This window comes from Mytilus galloprovincialis, chromosome 9 (genome assembly GCF_965363235.1).
Source record: "Mytilus galloprovincialis chromosome 9, xbMytGall1.hap1.1, whole genome shotgun sequence".
Lineage (NCBI taxonomy): Eukaryota > Metazoa > Mollusca > Bivalvia > Mytilida > Mytilidae > Mytilus > Mytilus galloprovincialis.
Window position 1 is genome coordinate 73,976,163 of NC_134846.1, and position 15,937 is coordinate 73,992,099.

Genomic DNA, 15,937 nt, shown 5'->3' on the forward strand with positions numbered 1-15,937 from the left:
CACATAGTTATTTGGAATGACAAAGTATCAACAAAGTTATTTGAGTTATTTAAAGTGATCTGTAAATGGCTAAAATAAGCAAACATATTCACATGATTTTTTTTTCACCTCAAGAAGGCTTTTGTCATTTCTAAGGCTGCAGCAAAGACACCAGGGTGACTATGTTCAACAATACTTATAATGATATCTAGACACAATTTCAGTGTGGTACTGTTAACAAACAATGGTGACTTAGATGGCTGTCTGAAAGAGAAATACATTGCTTATAATAATAATAAAAGACACTATTTCAGATTGGTAATATTTACCCAAGGATCACTTAAAAAACTGTTTATAAATTTATAGTTTCTAAATATAACTTATGCACAGTTTTTATACATGAACATGAGTTAATTTTACATAAATAAAAGGAGATGTGTGGTATTTGTCAATAAGACAACCGAATAAAAATACAAATCATCTAGAGAACATCTAGAAGTCAACATATAATCTTCTATACTAAATGGAAATACCATAAAAAGATTAAATAAGGAGTCAACCTTGTCAGGTATATATATACACCTTCCCACAATTATGTCAAAATTTATTTAGCCTATAAGCAAAAGTAACGGAAAAGATCACCTATTCACAAAAATGAAGCAGCAATGTCATCCAGTATATCACACCATTTTCCTTAAAAAAAATAATTTTCAAACTATTAAAGAACAGCAAATGTTATTTACCTGTCAAATATGATACCAATGATTTCAATAATTTTCTTTGTGAGAACATAATGGTTCATGGTCTTCAAGGTATGTAGTGTCTTCAACAGAACTTCTATACCTATAAAAATATACAAAGAAACTGTCCAAATTTTAATGTGTACTATTGTAATCCCCTTCACTAAGCCTCTTGGTTACCTCACCTAAAGTATAGATCCCCCCTCACCTCAATCTAAATATCTTTGGGTCTTAACATCCAAACATACACCAAGCATTTACAGTTATCTAAAGGTCTACAATGCTTACAGCATGTTGTCATGTCAAATAATTAGGCAAGCAAAATTCTATCAATCATGTACAATCATAAAACACTTGAACAGTTATACAGAATATATCTTTCATCAATATCTTCATCATAGGTCTTTGTGAATTCTTTTTTTTTAATCTGACTGAATGAAAAGATATGCCAGACAGTTGACGCTGTTGTTTGTATTTAACAGATCATAAAATGTGAAGACAAAAAATTCAAGAGTTACTTCTCTTTACACTCTACATCTCTTCAGCTTCATATTCTAGACAAAAATCAAGGAAAAGAAATATGCCTTAAAATAATTCATTTCAGGTCCATTTACTACTATTCCAAATATCTGAGTTGATATCTTAGAAAAAAAGAAATAGGATGAGATTTCAAACTAAAACCACTGTAATGAATTAAGGAAATATTTTAGTTTCTCAAGGTGAAATAAAATTCCATTTACATATGTTTAATATTTTTCACAATTAGTAGTACTTTGCTATTATACTTTACAAATACTGATATTTATTAAGATCAAGGTGAACCTTAATAGCTCACCAATTACTACAGGAAGTTTACCTACTAGCAATAAAAGACACCCCAAAAAATAGAAAGAAAGAAAAATAAGTCAATAACCTTAGTCCACTTACCATATACTGAATGATTTCTAGAATAGAACTGCTCCATGTGACTTAGTGGCAGTAAACATTTCAAAATATGTCTAAAATACGAAAATAGTAATTATGTTTAAAGATTTAATAAAAAATAGAGAAATATGTTCCACTAAAAGGATGCATATACAATAACAAGAACATTTAGAAAATAATATTCAAATTAAAATAATGGGTATACTGTATGGAAATATTTCTATAAACTGATTAGCATGACTAGAAATTTTTAAATTCTTACATAAAAGATAGATTTAAAAATAAAGTATATAATTTGTACTCCTATTCTGAAACATTTTATGTTTTTCACATAAGTTTTCAATTGGTTTGAATTAAATTATAATTGAATGAAATTTAAACAGATTTTACCCTTTTTATCATATAATAAGTGACTTTTCAAAGATAAAATAACAATCAATATCAAATGTAAACACCAACAAAAAAAAGGAATGATCCAGCTTAATTTCAAAATATATAAAAGGAAATATACATCAAAATTATGCTGATCCCAGCTTAAAATCAGGCATTATTAAATGTGCAATAACAAATGGACCCAAACATACTTTTTCCATTATTTTTATGGAACACTCATCAAGACTAGTAATAAAACTAAAACATTCTATATCTAAAATATTTTTTTTATATTTAAATGATGAAAGATCACAAAAAATTGTAAAATTCAGTGAATATGCAGAAATATTTAGCTTAATTATCTCCCCTTGAATTTGAATAAATTTTAACTGACAATGAAAATATCAACCGAAAAACTCTAACACAGCTTTGTAAAATTTCAAATGATATGACCCTGTTTAATACTAGACCAAAACCATTTTCCATTAGATTTTACAAATGCCCTGATTGTGAGCTATGACTAAAATCATAATCTACTGTGCAGTCATTGAAAAAATGTTGTAGTTATTTCCCTTTATATGTAATGCTGGAAGAAAGAACAAAAAACTATTTCTTACTCAATGTTCTGGGTATTTCTGGTATTCAGCTTCTCAAATAAAAATTCTGTACAAAAACATAATTGTGTTAATTGTTGTTTTATTATAAACACAGAGGGCTTTTTTGTATACAATGCACTTTAGAAAGCTTTGAATAAAGTGCAAGTTAATGTACTTGTGATGCTGATTCTCAAGAAATGAACCATTACATGTAATATAAATATCCATTGATTGATTGATTGTAGACCACTTATTTCAAAGTCTGTTAAAAAAAACTTTCCTTTCATAATTTAAAGATCACATGAACCTGTATTTCTCACTTAATTTTTCTTTCAATTGCTTTGAACATGCATCCATTTAATTGTTGTGATGTGATTTATTTCCTATAAATGTATCTTAACACTATACCTAGGAACCCCTTAATATTTAGATTTTGAATACTTGTTGTCAAAAACCTTGTTATTTTCTAGGTCCAACATACAGATAAGTACCAAATTTATGCATAATATGAAGTACAAATGTAACAAAATAACTCCCATTAAAAATACATTTCTTCTAGGATTAGTTTCAATTGGTTAAGTTGGGCTGAAGAAGATTATCTTTCTATATATTACATATAAAGTATATTGAAGATTAAATCCACCACCTCCCCAAATCACATAAGCCTTCTTCTATAAATCAAATTTCCCCCAAATATTGCTAACCATATCTTATTTCACATATTAGTCTTATGTTCAACGGATAAACCTCCCCCTTCAAATTCCAATAGATTTTTAATATTTTACAGGAGGACTTTCAAATAAAATATCAAATTATTTGTGCATTTTTCTTTAAAAAAAAATAACGGTCATACAATTAAAATGAAAAGCACATCTTTCTAGAGACCTTTATCTCTCTTCCTTTCATATTCCCTTTTATTCAATATAAACTGACTAGGTCTTGCAAATTTTAAGTACCTAGAAGATCTGTCTGAAGAATATGGCAGGAGTAAGCTTGTTGATTATCTCTTTGTATAATGCATGACAGTATCTGAATAGCTAGTTGTTGTACAACTTCAATAGTACAAGCTACCATCTTCTTCAGTACTGCCAGAAGTGTTGTTCCATCAACGGTTAAGATCATTATAAAATTTGTCCATCTCTCACTCAGCAGTAATTTTGCAAGCAAACCTAGTAAATGAAAACAATATTTTTTTTTTATGTTAGGTAATTTTCTTAAATATAATTCTTGGTATGCTATTAACTAGAGGCTCTAAAGAGCCTGTGTCGCTCACCTTGGTCTATGTGAATATTAAACAATGGACACAGATGGATTCATGACAAAATTGTGTTTTGGTGATGGTGATGTGTTTGTAGATCTTACTTTACTAAACATTCTTGCTGCTTACAATTACCTCTATCTATAACAGTACTTTCTGTGGAAAATGTTATTGAAAATCTTCAAATTTTAAGAAAATTGTTAAAAATTGACTATGAAGGGCAATAACTCCTTAGGGGGTCAATTGACTATTTTGGTCATACTGACTTATTTTTAGTTCTTACTTTGCTGTACACTATTACTGTTTACAGTTTATCTCTATCTATAATAATATTCAAGATAATAACAAAAAAACAGCAAAATTTCCTCAAAATTACCAATTCAGGGGCAGCAACTTAACAACCGATTATCCGATTCATCTGAAAATTCCAGGGCAGATAGATCGTGACCTGATCAACAATTTTACTTCCTGTCAGATTTGCTCTTAATGCTTTGGGTTTTGAGTTATAAGCCAAAAACTGCATTTTACCCCTATGTTCTATTTTTAGCCATGGCGGCCATCTTGGTTTGTTGGCCGAGTTACCGGACACATTTTTTTAACTAGATACCCCAATGATGATTATGGCCAAGTTTGGTTAAATTTGGCCCAGTAGTTTCAGAGGAGAAGATTTTTCTAAAAGATTACTAAGATTTACGAAAAATGGTTAAAAATTGACTATAAAGGGCAATAACTCCTAAAATGGTCAACTGACCATTTTGGTCATGTTGACTTATTTGTAGATCTTACTTTGCTGAACATTATTGCTGTTTACAGTTTATCTCTATCTATAATAATATTCAAGATAATAACCAAAAACAGCAAAATTTCCTTAAAATTACCATTTCAGGGGCAGCAACCCAACAACGAAATGTCTGATTCATCTGAAAATTTCAGGGCAGATAGATCTTGACCTGATGAACAATATTACCCATGTCAGATTTGCTCTAAATGCTTTGGTTTTTGAGTTATAAGCCAAAAACTGCATTTTACCCCTATGTTTTATTTTTAGCCATGGCGGCCATCTTGGTTGGTTGGCCGGGTCACCGGACACATTTTTTAAACTAGATACCCCAATGATGATTGTGGCCAAGTTTGGTTAAATTTGGCCCAGTAGTTTCAGAGGAGAAGATTTTTGTAAAAGTTAATGCAGGACGACGACGGACGACGACGACGACGGACACCGGACGCCGGACGCCAAGTGATGAGAAAAGTTCACTTGGCCTTTCGGCCAGGTGAGCTAAAAAGGTTGTTTGTTTTGCTACTTTAGAAATTACTGCTTTGTTTCCTTTATATTCTTTAAAATGTAGAAATGTTACATTTGAAAACCTAAAAAAAACACACTCTGTTTCCAGAAAACATGATTTTTTTATTGCAATTTAAAGGGAAACTGCCAGTCAAAACTTCAAATTGAAAAACTAAAAACAAAAAATGATAAACTTCAATTTTAATATAAGTGTATGATTTAGCTATGGACATTATGTGCATGCATTTAGAAACCTTCATTAGGTATACTTGAGAAGTCAAAAACATAACCATTCAATTGGATCAAATCCAATAAGATCTAAATAAAACAGCAAAACTTTCAATAATATCTACTTTGTATGAGTGGAGTTGTAACATCAATAGAATATAAATCATTTTGGGTATAAAATCTAAATTGGTCTTCTATTTCATTCCAAACATTAAAAAAAAATAAAGGTAATGAAAATAGCATTGAATATCATAATAATAAAGTTCAAAACATATTTCATTATATATTTCCAATATAAAGATGTTGAAAATAGCATTGTATATCATAATAAAGAAGTTCAAGACATAATTGATAATATATTTCCAATATAAAGATAATGAAAATAGCATTGTATATCATAATAACAAAGTTCAAAACATAATTTGTAATAATTTTCTATCTATATTTCTGATCACTTCCAGTTTAAAGAATGTTAATCTAAACACCCAACAGAGAAGTGTTATCAACTCCATCAGTGAAGAATGTTGTTTTGGTTACTTAATAAAACAGTCTATTACTTGAAGAAGATGTTTAAGTGCATTAAATCTGTAGATATTTACATAAAGGCTTTCTATAGATGATTTTGATTCCATATCTTTTCTGATTACGTAATCAAAAGTAAATATTAATGGAATCTTATAATTAGCTACAGATGGAGCATTTACTGATAAAACACAATTGTTCTGTTGTCTCATTGCAACATCTTCAGCTTTTAAAATGTCTGATATTTAAAATGAAATTCAAAATATAAAACTGATTTGTGAAATAGTCTGTCTAACATAAATTATAATAATTTGAGTTGGTTAATATAGTAACAGATCTCCTATCATCTTTTCTTTTAGTGTTTTACATAATCACTATCCCTTCTGAATCATTTTAATGGTTTTAAAAAATGTGAAAGGTGATATTTGTACATTTTTGTTGCTGATTTTTTTTTTATATATTGTAGTTTGCCGATTGGGCGATTTCAATGTAATATTTTTGTTTGTCAGGGTGTTTTTTTTTGGAAGGAAATGATAACCAACCATTTCACTGTGTTATTTTAACATTATCAAGAAAATACCAATCTTCAACAAGTGTCAATTAAAGATAGGTACAAAAAAACTTATATATCAGATGTTTATCTATTTATAATTTAGAAGAAAATTTGGTCAAACAAAATGCAGACATGTTTATTTTGGGTTTGGTATTTCCCATCTGGTATCACCACATAGATTGTTTACAATGCAGCACCTGTACACCTATGCAGATATGGTATGTTAGACTTTGATATTTACCCAAAGAATTCATCATTAATATCTGTGTTTTGGCAGAGTTAAGCATGCACACAAGATCTTCACACAGTTGTGTTAGTTGCCTAGGTGATAAAAAGTCTTCCCAACGACCTTCAAAGATGTAAACCATTATGAACAAAATAGCAGACTGAACATCTTCTTCTGGACAACAAAGTCCTGTACACAACTTTGTTATTAACTGTTCTACAAGTAAATTCAAGATACTTTAATAATAAAATAATAATAAAATTCTTTATTTAACAAAGGTTACACATTTAACAATTACATGTTAATCTTCCATGAGGCCTTCAAAAACTATTAATACAAATAGAAAAGGAAAAAAGAAAAAAGACAAACAAAATAAAATACATAATACAGTTAAATACAGCAGCTTTAAAAATATTGAATATACTAAAATGCAGTCAACTTTAGCATTTGATAGTTCATTGATAACATTCTGGCGTATCATAAACAAACAACTTGTTACATCTCATTTCATTGGCCGAAAGATTTAAATACAACAACAATGTAGTCAGTGTGCACGTGAATTGACACAGGTGACCGACAATGGAATTTACTATGTTAGGCTTACTACGAACGTAAAAACAATGATTTCGTATAGTTTACAAACCTTTGGTCAAAAGAATTAAATAGATGTTTTGTTAACTTCAAATAGTGGGGTCGAAATATTATACTGATTTTTTTTTTTAAGTAATATTCTAAGTTCTTTATGCATACATGCAGCAACTCGATTATCTTGTACCCGGCATGATGAGAAATATAAGGATAAAATAAAATACATGTGCCGCTTTTATACGGATGAATATATGAACCACTATTAATTTCTTTCATACTGCCGATAGGTTATAATCCTGACAATGTCATAGTCACTTATAATAAGTATCTCATAATACTGATCCATTACAATAATTAATGAGGGTTGCACTGACATTCCCTTTTTATTATTTTCATGCTATAAAACATACACACAGTACAAAAATGTAGCTATAAGCGTACCATAAACGAAATTGTCCGCCAAAGATAGAAACAAAATAACTGTAATCGTATCATTGGTGCACCTGAATGAATTCAGTGAAGGCAGGTTGTTATAATAAATTGAAATGTTACATCGGCGAAGATTATTTCTTTTGCATGTGTGGAACTAAATAATAAATTAATACTTGTTAGAAAGCGTAGTTTATAAGGAACAATTCGTGTTCGAATTCGGGGCCTTTTATAGTTGACTATGCGGTATGGGATTTGCTTATTATTGAAATCCGTACGGTGACCTATAGTTGTTAATGTCTGTGTCATTTTGGTCTCTTATGGAGAGTTGTCTTATTGGCAATCATACCACATCTTCTTTTTTTAAATATTAATTTACTGTTTTCGATTTTAAATGGATGAACATTTATCTTTCAATTTTATACTGTAAGAATAGAGCTGCATAACATTGTTGAACTATCCGCTAAAGTATATGTGGTATATGTATTCGTATTTAAAATAAAAATACAAAACTAAACGTGTATAAACTGATATACAAAATATCAAGCAATTAAGGATGACTAAATGCATGTGCAAGAAGAAACTCAGCTTTTTATCAATACATTTAATGAATAAACACTTTTTTTTTAAAACTGATTGTTTCTATTAACATGTTCATATTTACAATTATGAATATACAATTTACGTTCGTTTTTCAACCGAGAATAGCAAAACATCACACAGTATTTCGTTGGAGTTATATATATAAACTACTTTTAATTCCCCTGTGCCATGGTTTGCCATCTCCGTTTTTTCTTAACAAAGCATGGTTGGTAACATGTGATGAATTTACAAACAATTTCGGGAATTTTCTCTCAATTAAACGGAATCAGAAAAAAAAAATCACTATTCTACGTTGAATACCTAAAACTCGGAAAATAATATCAAAGTGTTTGATTTTCATCGAGTCCATTCAGTGAAAGAAAAGGCAGTCAGGACGAGTAACTTGGGGTGGGGGAGGGTGTAGTCAATGAAAACAATATGTGAATTAAGATTTTTTTTTTATCCTGCATTGAACTTTTGATGTCGTCCCTTGATTTAGAGGAGACATTTGAATGAAATATTTCAATGTGAAAACTGTTTAGATTTTTCAGTTTAAAATGTTGTTATCAATTGCAGAAAATATAAAACCAATGAATTTCACATGCACATTTATAAAAGCTAGAATTGTGATTGGATAATCAAGAACACAATCATGTACGCGAATACGACGATGGAAGCTTTAAACGACCTTGACCAGCTACGTGAATATTGGTCAGTCCATTCAACGTTATAGTACGTGTGTTCTATTTTCGCAGGTGTGAGGTCGAAGGTTTGAATTGACCAATGGAAACGATCGTTCCTTAGAGGTTTAATCTAATAAAGTTTGTTTGACTGATTACGTCGCACTACCCTTCGCTAAGCTAAGCCGCATATGAGTATAAGTACATAAAAATCATGCATTCAATAGAAGAAGAAAAATACACTGTAGTGGAATATGCCATTATGTTATTAATTAAAAATGCTTAATTGATTAGTAAATATAGATACTTTGCTTACTCAAAATATAATTAACCTTTGCTCATTGAATAGTTGTTTAGGTTATAGGTATAAGTTGGTTCTATGAATTTCAAACCATTAAAACTATAATAGACTGATTATCCACCTTTATTGATGAACAATTATTAATTGCTTGCTATATGCAATAATAATCATAATTATATTGTACTGTCTGCATTGTCTACTAAATTGATATGCATGTAATGATAATATGTTTGATATTGAATATTTATTGTTTGTTATATGTATCAATAATCCTTGTTATAGTGTATTGTCTGTTCCTCTTTCTTGATTGGTATGCTTGTGATAATAATATATGTGGATAATATGTTTATTATAGAATAATTATTGTTGTTATATGTATTAATTATCATATCTATATTGTATGGCTGTATCTATTAATTGATTGATATGCATATAATAAGCCCTTAGTATATAATGATTCTGAAAATAAGTATATCAGTAGTATATTAGTAGTAATAGTATAAATATTTTCATACGATCATAATAGCTTGTGTCCATGTTGTTATAATTTACAGAGAAAACATTTTTGTCATCACAATAACAGGTGATTTTGCAGGTGTAGGATTTGGGGCAAAAAAGGGGGGGGGGCCTTTTTCTTAATTTTTGTGTTTTAAATGCAAGTTTCTTGTATATCTTAAGCTGCACTACTCTTTTATATCTGGTTAAACAAGAAATTACCGCAGTTGTTTAAAATTTGCATGCATAGTTCAATTGTTGTTTAAGGCTCAGGGCAATATAGCTATTCTGTGGTTAATAAAAGGCTGATCCATTTGAACATTCACAGAACCCAGGCATTTACTGAGTCAGTCCCTATTTTATATGCATCCTTTTACTATAGAAGATGGTTAGAGGTAATTTGTCACTGTAGTTGTGATAGGATTGCCAATTAGACAACTAACTATCAGAGTTAAATTTAAAGGAAAATAAGCAACTATAGGCCACCTTACAGCCTTCAACAATGAAAAAAAAACATAATGTTTAGTGGGATAAAAAAGGTCTAGACATGAAAATTATGAAAGAATTAAAACAGGAAAACAAATAGCTTTTAGTAACTTACAAAAAAAAACAATTATAATAATAAAAAAAAACACTACTCAAAAACAACCACTGTACTTCAGGCTCCTGACTTCAGACAAGCAAAAAAGAATGTGGCAGGGTTAAACATTCGTGTGAGTGCCCAACTCTCCCATAAACCTGGAACAGCACAACATCAGTACCAACTGTAATATTGCAATTGAATGAACTCAAAAGATTGGTATTAGGCGCAAAAAACAACTAACAAATATCGAAACAGTAGACACAAAGAACAGAAAGGTAATTCGAAACAATATAACTCATAAATAAATCATGTCTCCCAAATATATAGGTAAACCATATGAGTAGATATAGGAAGATGTGGTGTGAGTATTCATTTTTAAAGTTTTTATTATGGACGATCAATATGCATTTGAATGGGGACATGTGGTTGGAACACCCTACCCACCTTTTTATATTGGGTTGGTAACTCTACTTTTGAAAATGGCTAGATCCGGCCCTACATGGGTTTGATAAAATATAAAATATGCTAAGGCATTAGTTAGCTGTTTATAGATCACATTGATCTATTTTTTTATCATATAAATTTGGTCTAGTTTTATAAATTTTATTTGCTCATTTCTCCTGTAAGAGTGTGTGCAAACTAAATTGTTTCCCTAACAAATTATACTTCCATCATTATTAAACATGTCAGTTTTCAATTGATACCCCTCCCATCCCCCTGTGAATGAAAGAGGATCAACTTCTGTCTATATAGGTATTAATACTTATTAATTATTAACCTTACTTCCTTCAATCTTATCTTCATTCATAAAACTAATGAGCTTAATCAAAAACTACAAGTGTGTCAATATGCATTCCTTTTGATGTTCATTGCACTGAAGTAATTTGATTAATGGGAGAAGCAGAAAGGCAGCTTAAGCTCTTCTCTCTGTCTATATCAATCAAGGTTTGGTTATTGCATGTGTCTGTTGAAGATCACACACATGTAGATGTACTAATTCAAATCAGCAAATATGAAGAGAATTAATCATCAGTTTCATGCTCAGGTTGATGAGCTTCTCACTGTTTTATGGCAATTTGACACAACTTTCCATATACATATTAAAAATAATTCATCAAATATATTTAGCATAGATCACTTCAAATACTACTTAAATATACTTCAACTGAAACATGTTCATTTATGTTATTGTTGCTTGACTTTTTCAAGTTGTATAGGTGGATTTTTGGGGTAACTGCAGGAGGTCCAGGTCATTAAAACTATGATTTTTTTGAAAATTGTAAAATTGAAAGGGATCTTCCTATCATAGGTGTAAACACTGTGGATAAATACTATTGAAATCAGTTGAGGAACTATTCACTTTTCTTCACATAACAGTCCTAACAAGTTAGTTACTAAAAAGGCCACCACTGACTATCTAGGGGCCCAACATATAATTGATTTACCATAATGTTGTAAGCACTTGTCTGACAGCTCAGAGAACTTTTGAACCAGTCTTCCCAACAGAAGATATAAAGGTAACAATTCCTTGTGGCTATTTATTACTTCCATCTGGAAAATAAAGAAAACAGTAGAAAAATTTGTCCAATGTTGGAACTGTGAACTTATTGTTAGAAGCAACATTCATTGTCAGCAATACAGATTAATGGTAGAGCAGAAACCATTAAAGGGTATTTATTCTTGTTTAAATTGAATACGTATTATATTTCCAAACTAATGTGAAATGAAAATTGTATAAGAGAAGTGACACTAACCTTGCTCTCAACATCTTGGAGTATAAAGTCAATGATGTCTTCAGAATCACAACTTTGAACAAGTTTTAAGCAAGCTGTAAAGCAAAATAAAAAAATGTCTGGTTATTGGAACTCCTTTTAACTGGATGCAGACATAAATTTCAGGATGCTTCCAAATACTAATTTACATATAAAACTAGTGAGATTTTAAAGTCAGGTATAAAACTTAATGAAATTCATTGTGATGCCAAAAATGAAGGCTATCAGGTATAGAAACCAATATAACCTTGAACACAAAACAAAGCCCAAATAAACCAAGAAAAATGTAGTTCACAAGGACCTTATTTTGTCGAAATGCTGAAAACTAAGAGGTTACGTAGTTTTTACAATCAACTATTTTGTGTTCTGTACCTTTCCTATAAGCACCCATGATTCATTGATTAATAAAAATACTGTTCATACATGTATTCATTGCAAGTGACATTACGAAAACAACAATAATTAACTACCATCAGTACTTACCATCTGAGGCAGCACTAATAAAGGTTGTATCATCTGTCTGTAGCAAAGCATCTGAAAAATATAAAACTTTATAAATTTGGTGTATCCCAAAGGATAATCTACATTTACCTTCACAAACAAAACACAATGTTATCATCCTAATTTGCTCTCAAGAGTTTTTTAAAACCAAAGTCAGACAAGAGTTTGTTTTTTGTTTTTTTTTTTTTTTTTTATCCTGTTTTAATCCTATTAATGGTACGAAATATTGGATGAGATCAAAATATAAGCTTTTTAACACCTTTTTTTTGCATGGACTGCACAAAAAACTTTCCTAAGTTTAAAAATACAGAAAAAATAAAATTACAAATTTGTTAAGGACAAATTATCTCCCCTTTCCTTCTGTTCTGTTAATACAAGAAATAATGCTTTATGCATTTGTGGAAGAAAATTTATAAATCTTCTCTGATTTGTATATTTGTGACATGCAAACTTGGTTCTTTTATTCATGTTCTTATTTTCAAAGGTCAAACTATCTATTTGTACCGATGAGTGTCATAATCTACTATAATATTCACATTTTACAAACATGTTACATTTTCAATTCTTGTGAATCAGAAGACTTGTTTTTCTAAGAAAATCTTTAAACTAATTTACGTGTCAGTTATTTTGCTTTTTTACCTAGAATAACATGAATGATATGATAGGTTACATCTTGATCAGACTTTAAATCTTGAAGTACAGTTGGTATCTGGACCAGCTTTGTCAATAAAGCTATGGACGGACTCTTCCTCAGATGGGATATCTGTGGATCTTCTATTGTCTGTACAATACATGCAACACATGCCACCATGTGATCTGTTGAGTAAATCCACTTTTTGTCATGGCTTATATGGTCTTTATGAAAGTCTTCACACATTCTAAAAAAATTGATGGAAGTTTCATGAACATGTACTGACTTAAGATATAGTGATCTATGCAAAGTTACCTTCTGATTTTATTGTAAAAAATACAAAGGTCCTGGAAATACATCTCTGGGAAGACAAAATTTTACTAGTAAGAACTGTATGTCAAATAAAAAAACTAGAAGCTCTAAAGAGCCTGTGTCGCTCACCTTGGTCTATGTGAATATTAAACAAAGGAAGCAGATGGATTCATGACAAAATTGTGTTTTGGTGATGGTGATGTGTTTGTACATCTTACTTTACTAAACAGTCTTGCTGCTTACAATTATCTCTATCTATAATGAACTTGGCTCAGTAGTTTCAGCGGAAAATGTTAATAAAAATTTACAAATTTTATGAAAATTGTTAAAAATTGACTATAAACATGATAAAGGACAATAACTCCTTAGGGGGTCAATTGACCATTTCGGTCACGTTTGACTTATATGTAAATCTTACTTTGCTGAACATTATTGCTGTTTACAGTTTATCTCTATCTATAATAATATTCAAGATAATAACCAAAAACAGCAAAATTTCCTTAAAATTACCAATTCAGGGGCAGCAACCCAACAACGGGTTGTCCGATTCATCTGAAAATTTCAGGGCAAATAGATCTTGACCTGATAAACAATTTTACCCCATGTCAGATTTGCTCTAAATGCTTTGGTTTTTGAGTTATAAGCCAAAAACTGCATTTTACCCCTATGTTCTATTTTTAGCTGTGGCGGCCATCTTAATTTGATGGCCGGGTCACCGGACACATTTTTTTAACTAAATACCCAAAAGATGATTGTGGCCAAGTTTGGATTAATTTGGCCCAGTAGTTTCAGAGGAGAAGATTTTTGTAAATGATAACCAAGATTTACGAAAAATGGTTAAAAATTGACTATAAAGGGCAATAACTCCTAAAGGGGTCAACTGACCATTTCGGTCACGTTGACTTATTTGTAAATCTTACTTTGCTGAACATTATTGCTGTTTACATTTTATCTTTATCTATAATAATATTCAAGATAATAACCAAAAACAGCAAAATTTCCTTAAAATTACCAATTCAGGGGCAGCAACCCAACAACAGGTTGTCCGATTCATCTGAAAATTTCAGGGCAGATAGATCTTGACCTGATAAACAATTTTACCCCCATGTCAGATTTGCTCTAAATGCTTTGGTTTTTGAGTTATAAGCCAAAAACTGCATTTTACCCCTATGTTCTATTTTTAGCCGTGTCGGCCATCTTGATTTGATGGCCGGGTCACCGGACATATTTTTAAAACTAGATACCCAAAAGATGATTGTGGCCAAGTTTGGATAAATTTGGCCCAGTAGTTTCAGAGGAGAAGATTTTTGTAAATGATAACCAAGATTTACGAAAAATGGTTAAAAATTGAATATAAAGGGCAAATACTCCTAAAGGGGTCAACTGACCATTTCGGTCACGTTGACTTATTTGTAAATCTTACTTTGCTGAACATTATTGCTTTTTACAGTTTATCTCTATCTATAATAATATTCAATATAATAACCAAAAACAGCAAAATTTCCTTAAAATTACCAATTCAGGGCCAGCAACCCAACAACGGGTTGTCCGATTCATCTGAAAATTTCAGGGCAGATAGATCTTGACCTGATAAACAATTTTACCCCTGTCAGATTTGCTCTAAATGCTTTGGTTTTTGAGTTATAAGCCAAAAACTGCATTTTAACCCTACGTTCTATTTTTAGCCATGGCGGCCATCTTGGTTGGTTGGCCGGGTCACCGGACAAATCTTTTAAACTAGATACCCCAATGATGATTGTGGCCAAGTTTGGTTTAATTTGGCCCAGTAGTTTCAGAGGAGAAGATTTTTGTAAAAGTTAACGACGCAGGACGACGACGGACGCAGGACGACGACGGACGCAGGACGCCGGACGCCGGACGCCGGACGCCAAGTGATGGGAAAAGCTCACTTGGCCCTTTGGGCCAGGTGAGCTAAAAAGGAGTATCTATTCGTCTGGCTAGCTGGACGAATAGTTAAAAACTCTATTCGTCCAGCCATCCGTCTGTGGATGCGCAAATCTTCAATATCAATAAAAGTGACATGTGACACGGAAAGTGTCCCGAATGAGGTGTCGGATAACAAACGCATGTATGCAATGGACATTTTGAGAATTGGAGATCATGATTTTTTTTAAAGATGTTATAAAGAAAACAAGAGAGAATGTGATTGCTTTAAACAAATTTCTTTAGGAGTGATTCGTGAACAAAAGTGTATACATGTTAACCGTGAGGAATATGCCTGAAATCAAAGTGAAATTGATGATTTAACCCATTTACCTTATGGAGGCAAAACGCATAAAATTTCGGAAAAAATACTTTATCAAACTTGCTTGGATGCATTATTTTTAAGTTATACTACAACGGAGAACAATGAACATGCACT

General features: G+C 31.0%; 1 protein-coding gene across 2 annotated transcripts in view; it reads right to left on the reverse strand.

Annotated features, from left to right (window-relative positions):
• The window catches only part of LOC143045908 (meiosis inhibitor protein 1-like), a 43,998-nt gene that overhangs the window by 26,923 nt on the left and 1,138 nt on the right, over positions 1–15,937 (reverse strand). For both annotated transcript variants that reach the window (XM_076218739.1, XM_076218740.1), the window contains exons 2-11: positions 13,251–13,489; positions 12,594–12,644; positions 12,093–12,166; positions 11,784–11,889; positions 6,696–6,896; positions 3,568–3,780; positions 2,633–2,678; positions 1,647–1,717; positions 723–822; positions 109–243 (exon numbers count right to left, since the gene is read on the reverse strand). In XM_076218739.1, coding sequence (XP_076074854.1) covers positions 109–243; positions 723–822; positions 1,647–1,717; positions 2,633–2,678; positions 3,568–3,780; positions 6,696–6,896; positions 11,784–11,889; positions 12,093–12,166; positions 12,594–12,644; positions 13,251–13,488 — 1,235 coding nt within the window. In that variant the 5' untranslated portion in view covers position 13,489. The remainder of the gene's footprint in view (positions 1–108; positions 244–722; positions 823–1,646; positions 1,718–2,632; positions 2,679–3,567; positions 3,781–6,695; positions 6,897–11,783; positions 11,890–12,092; positions 12,167–12,593; positions 12,645–13,250; positions 13,490–15,937) is intronic.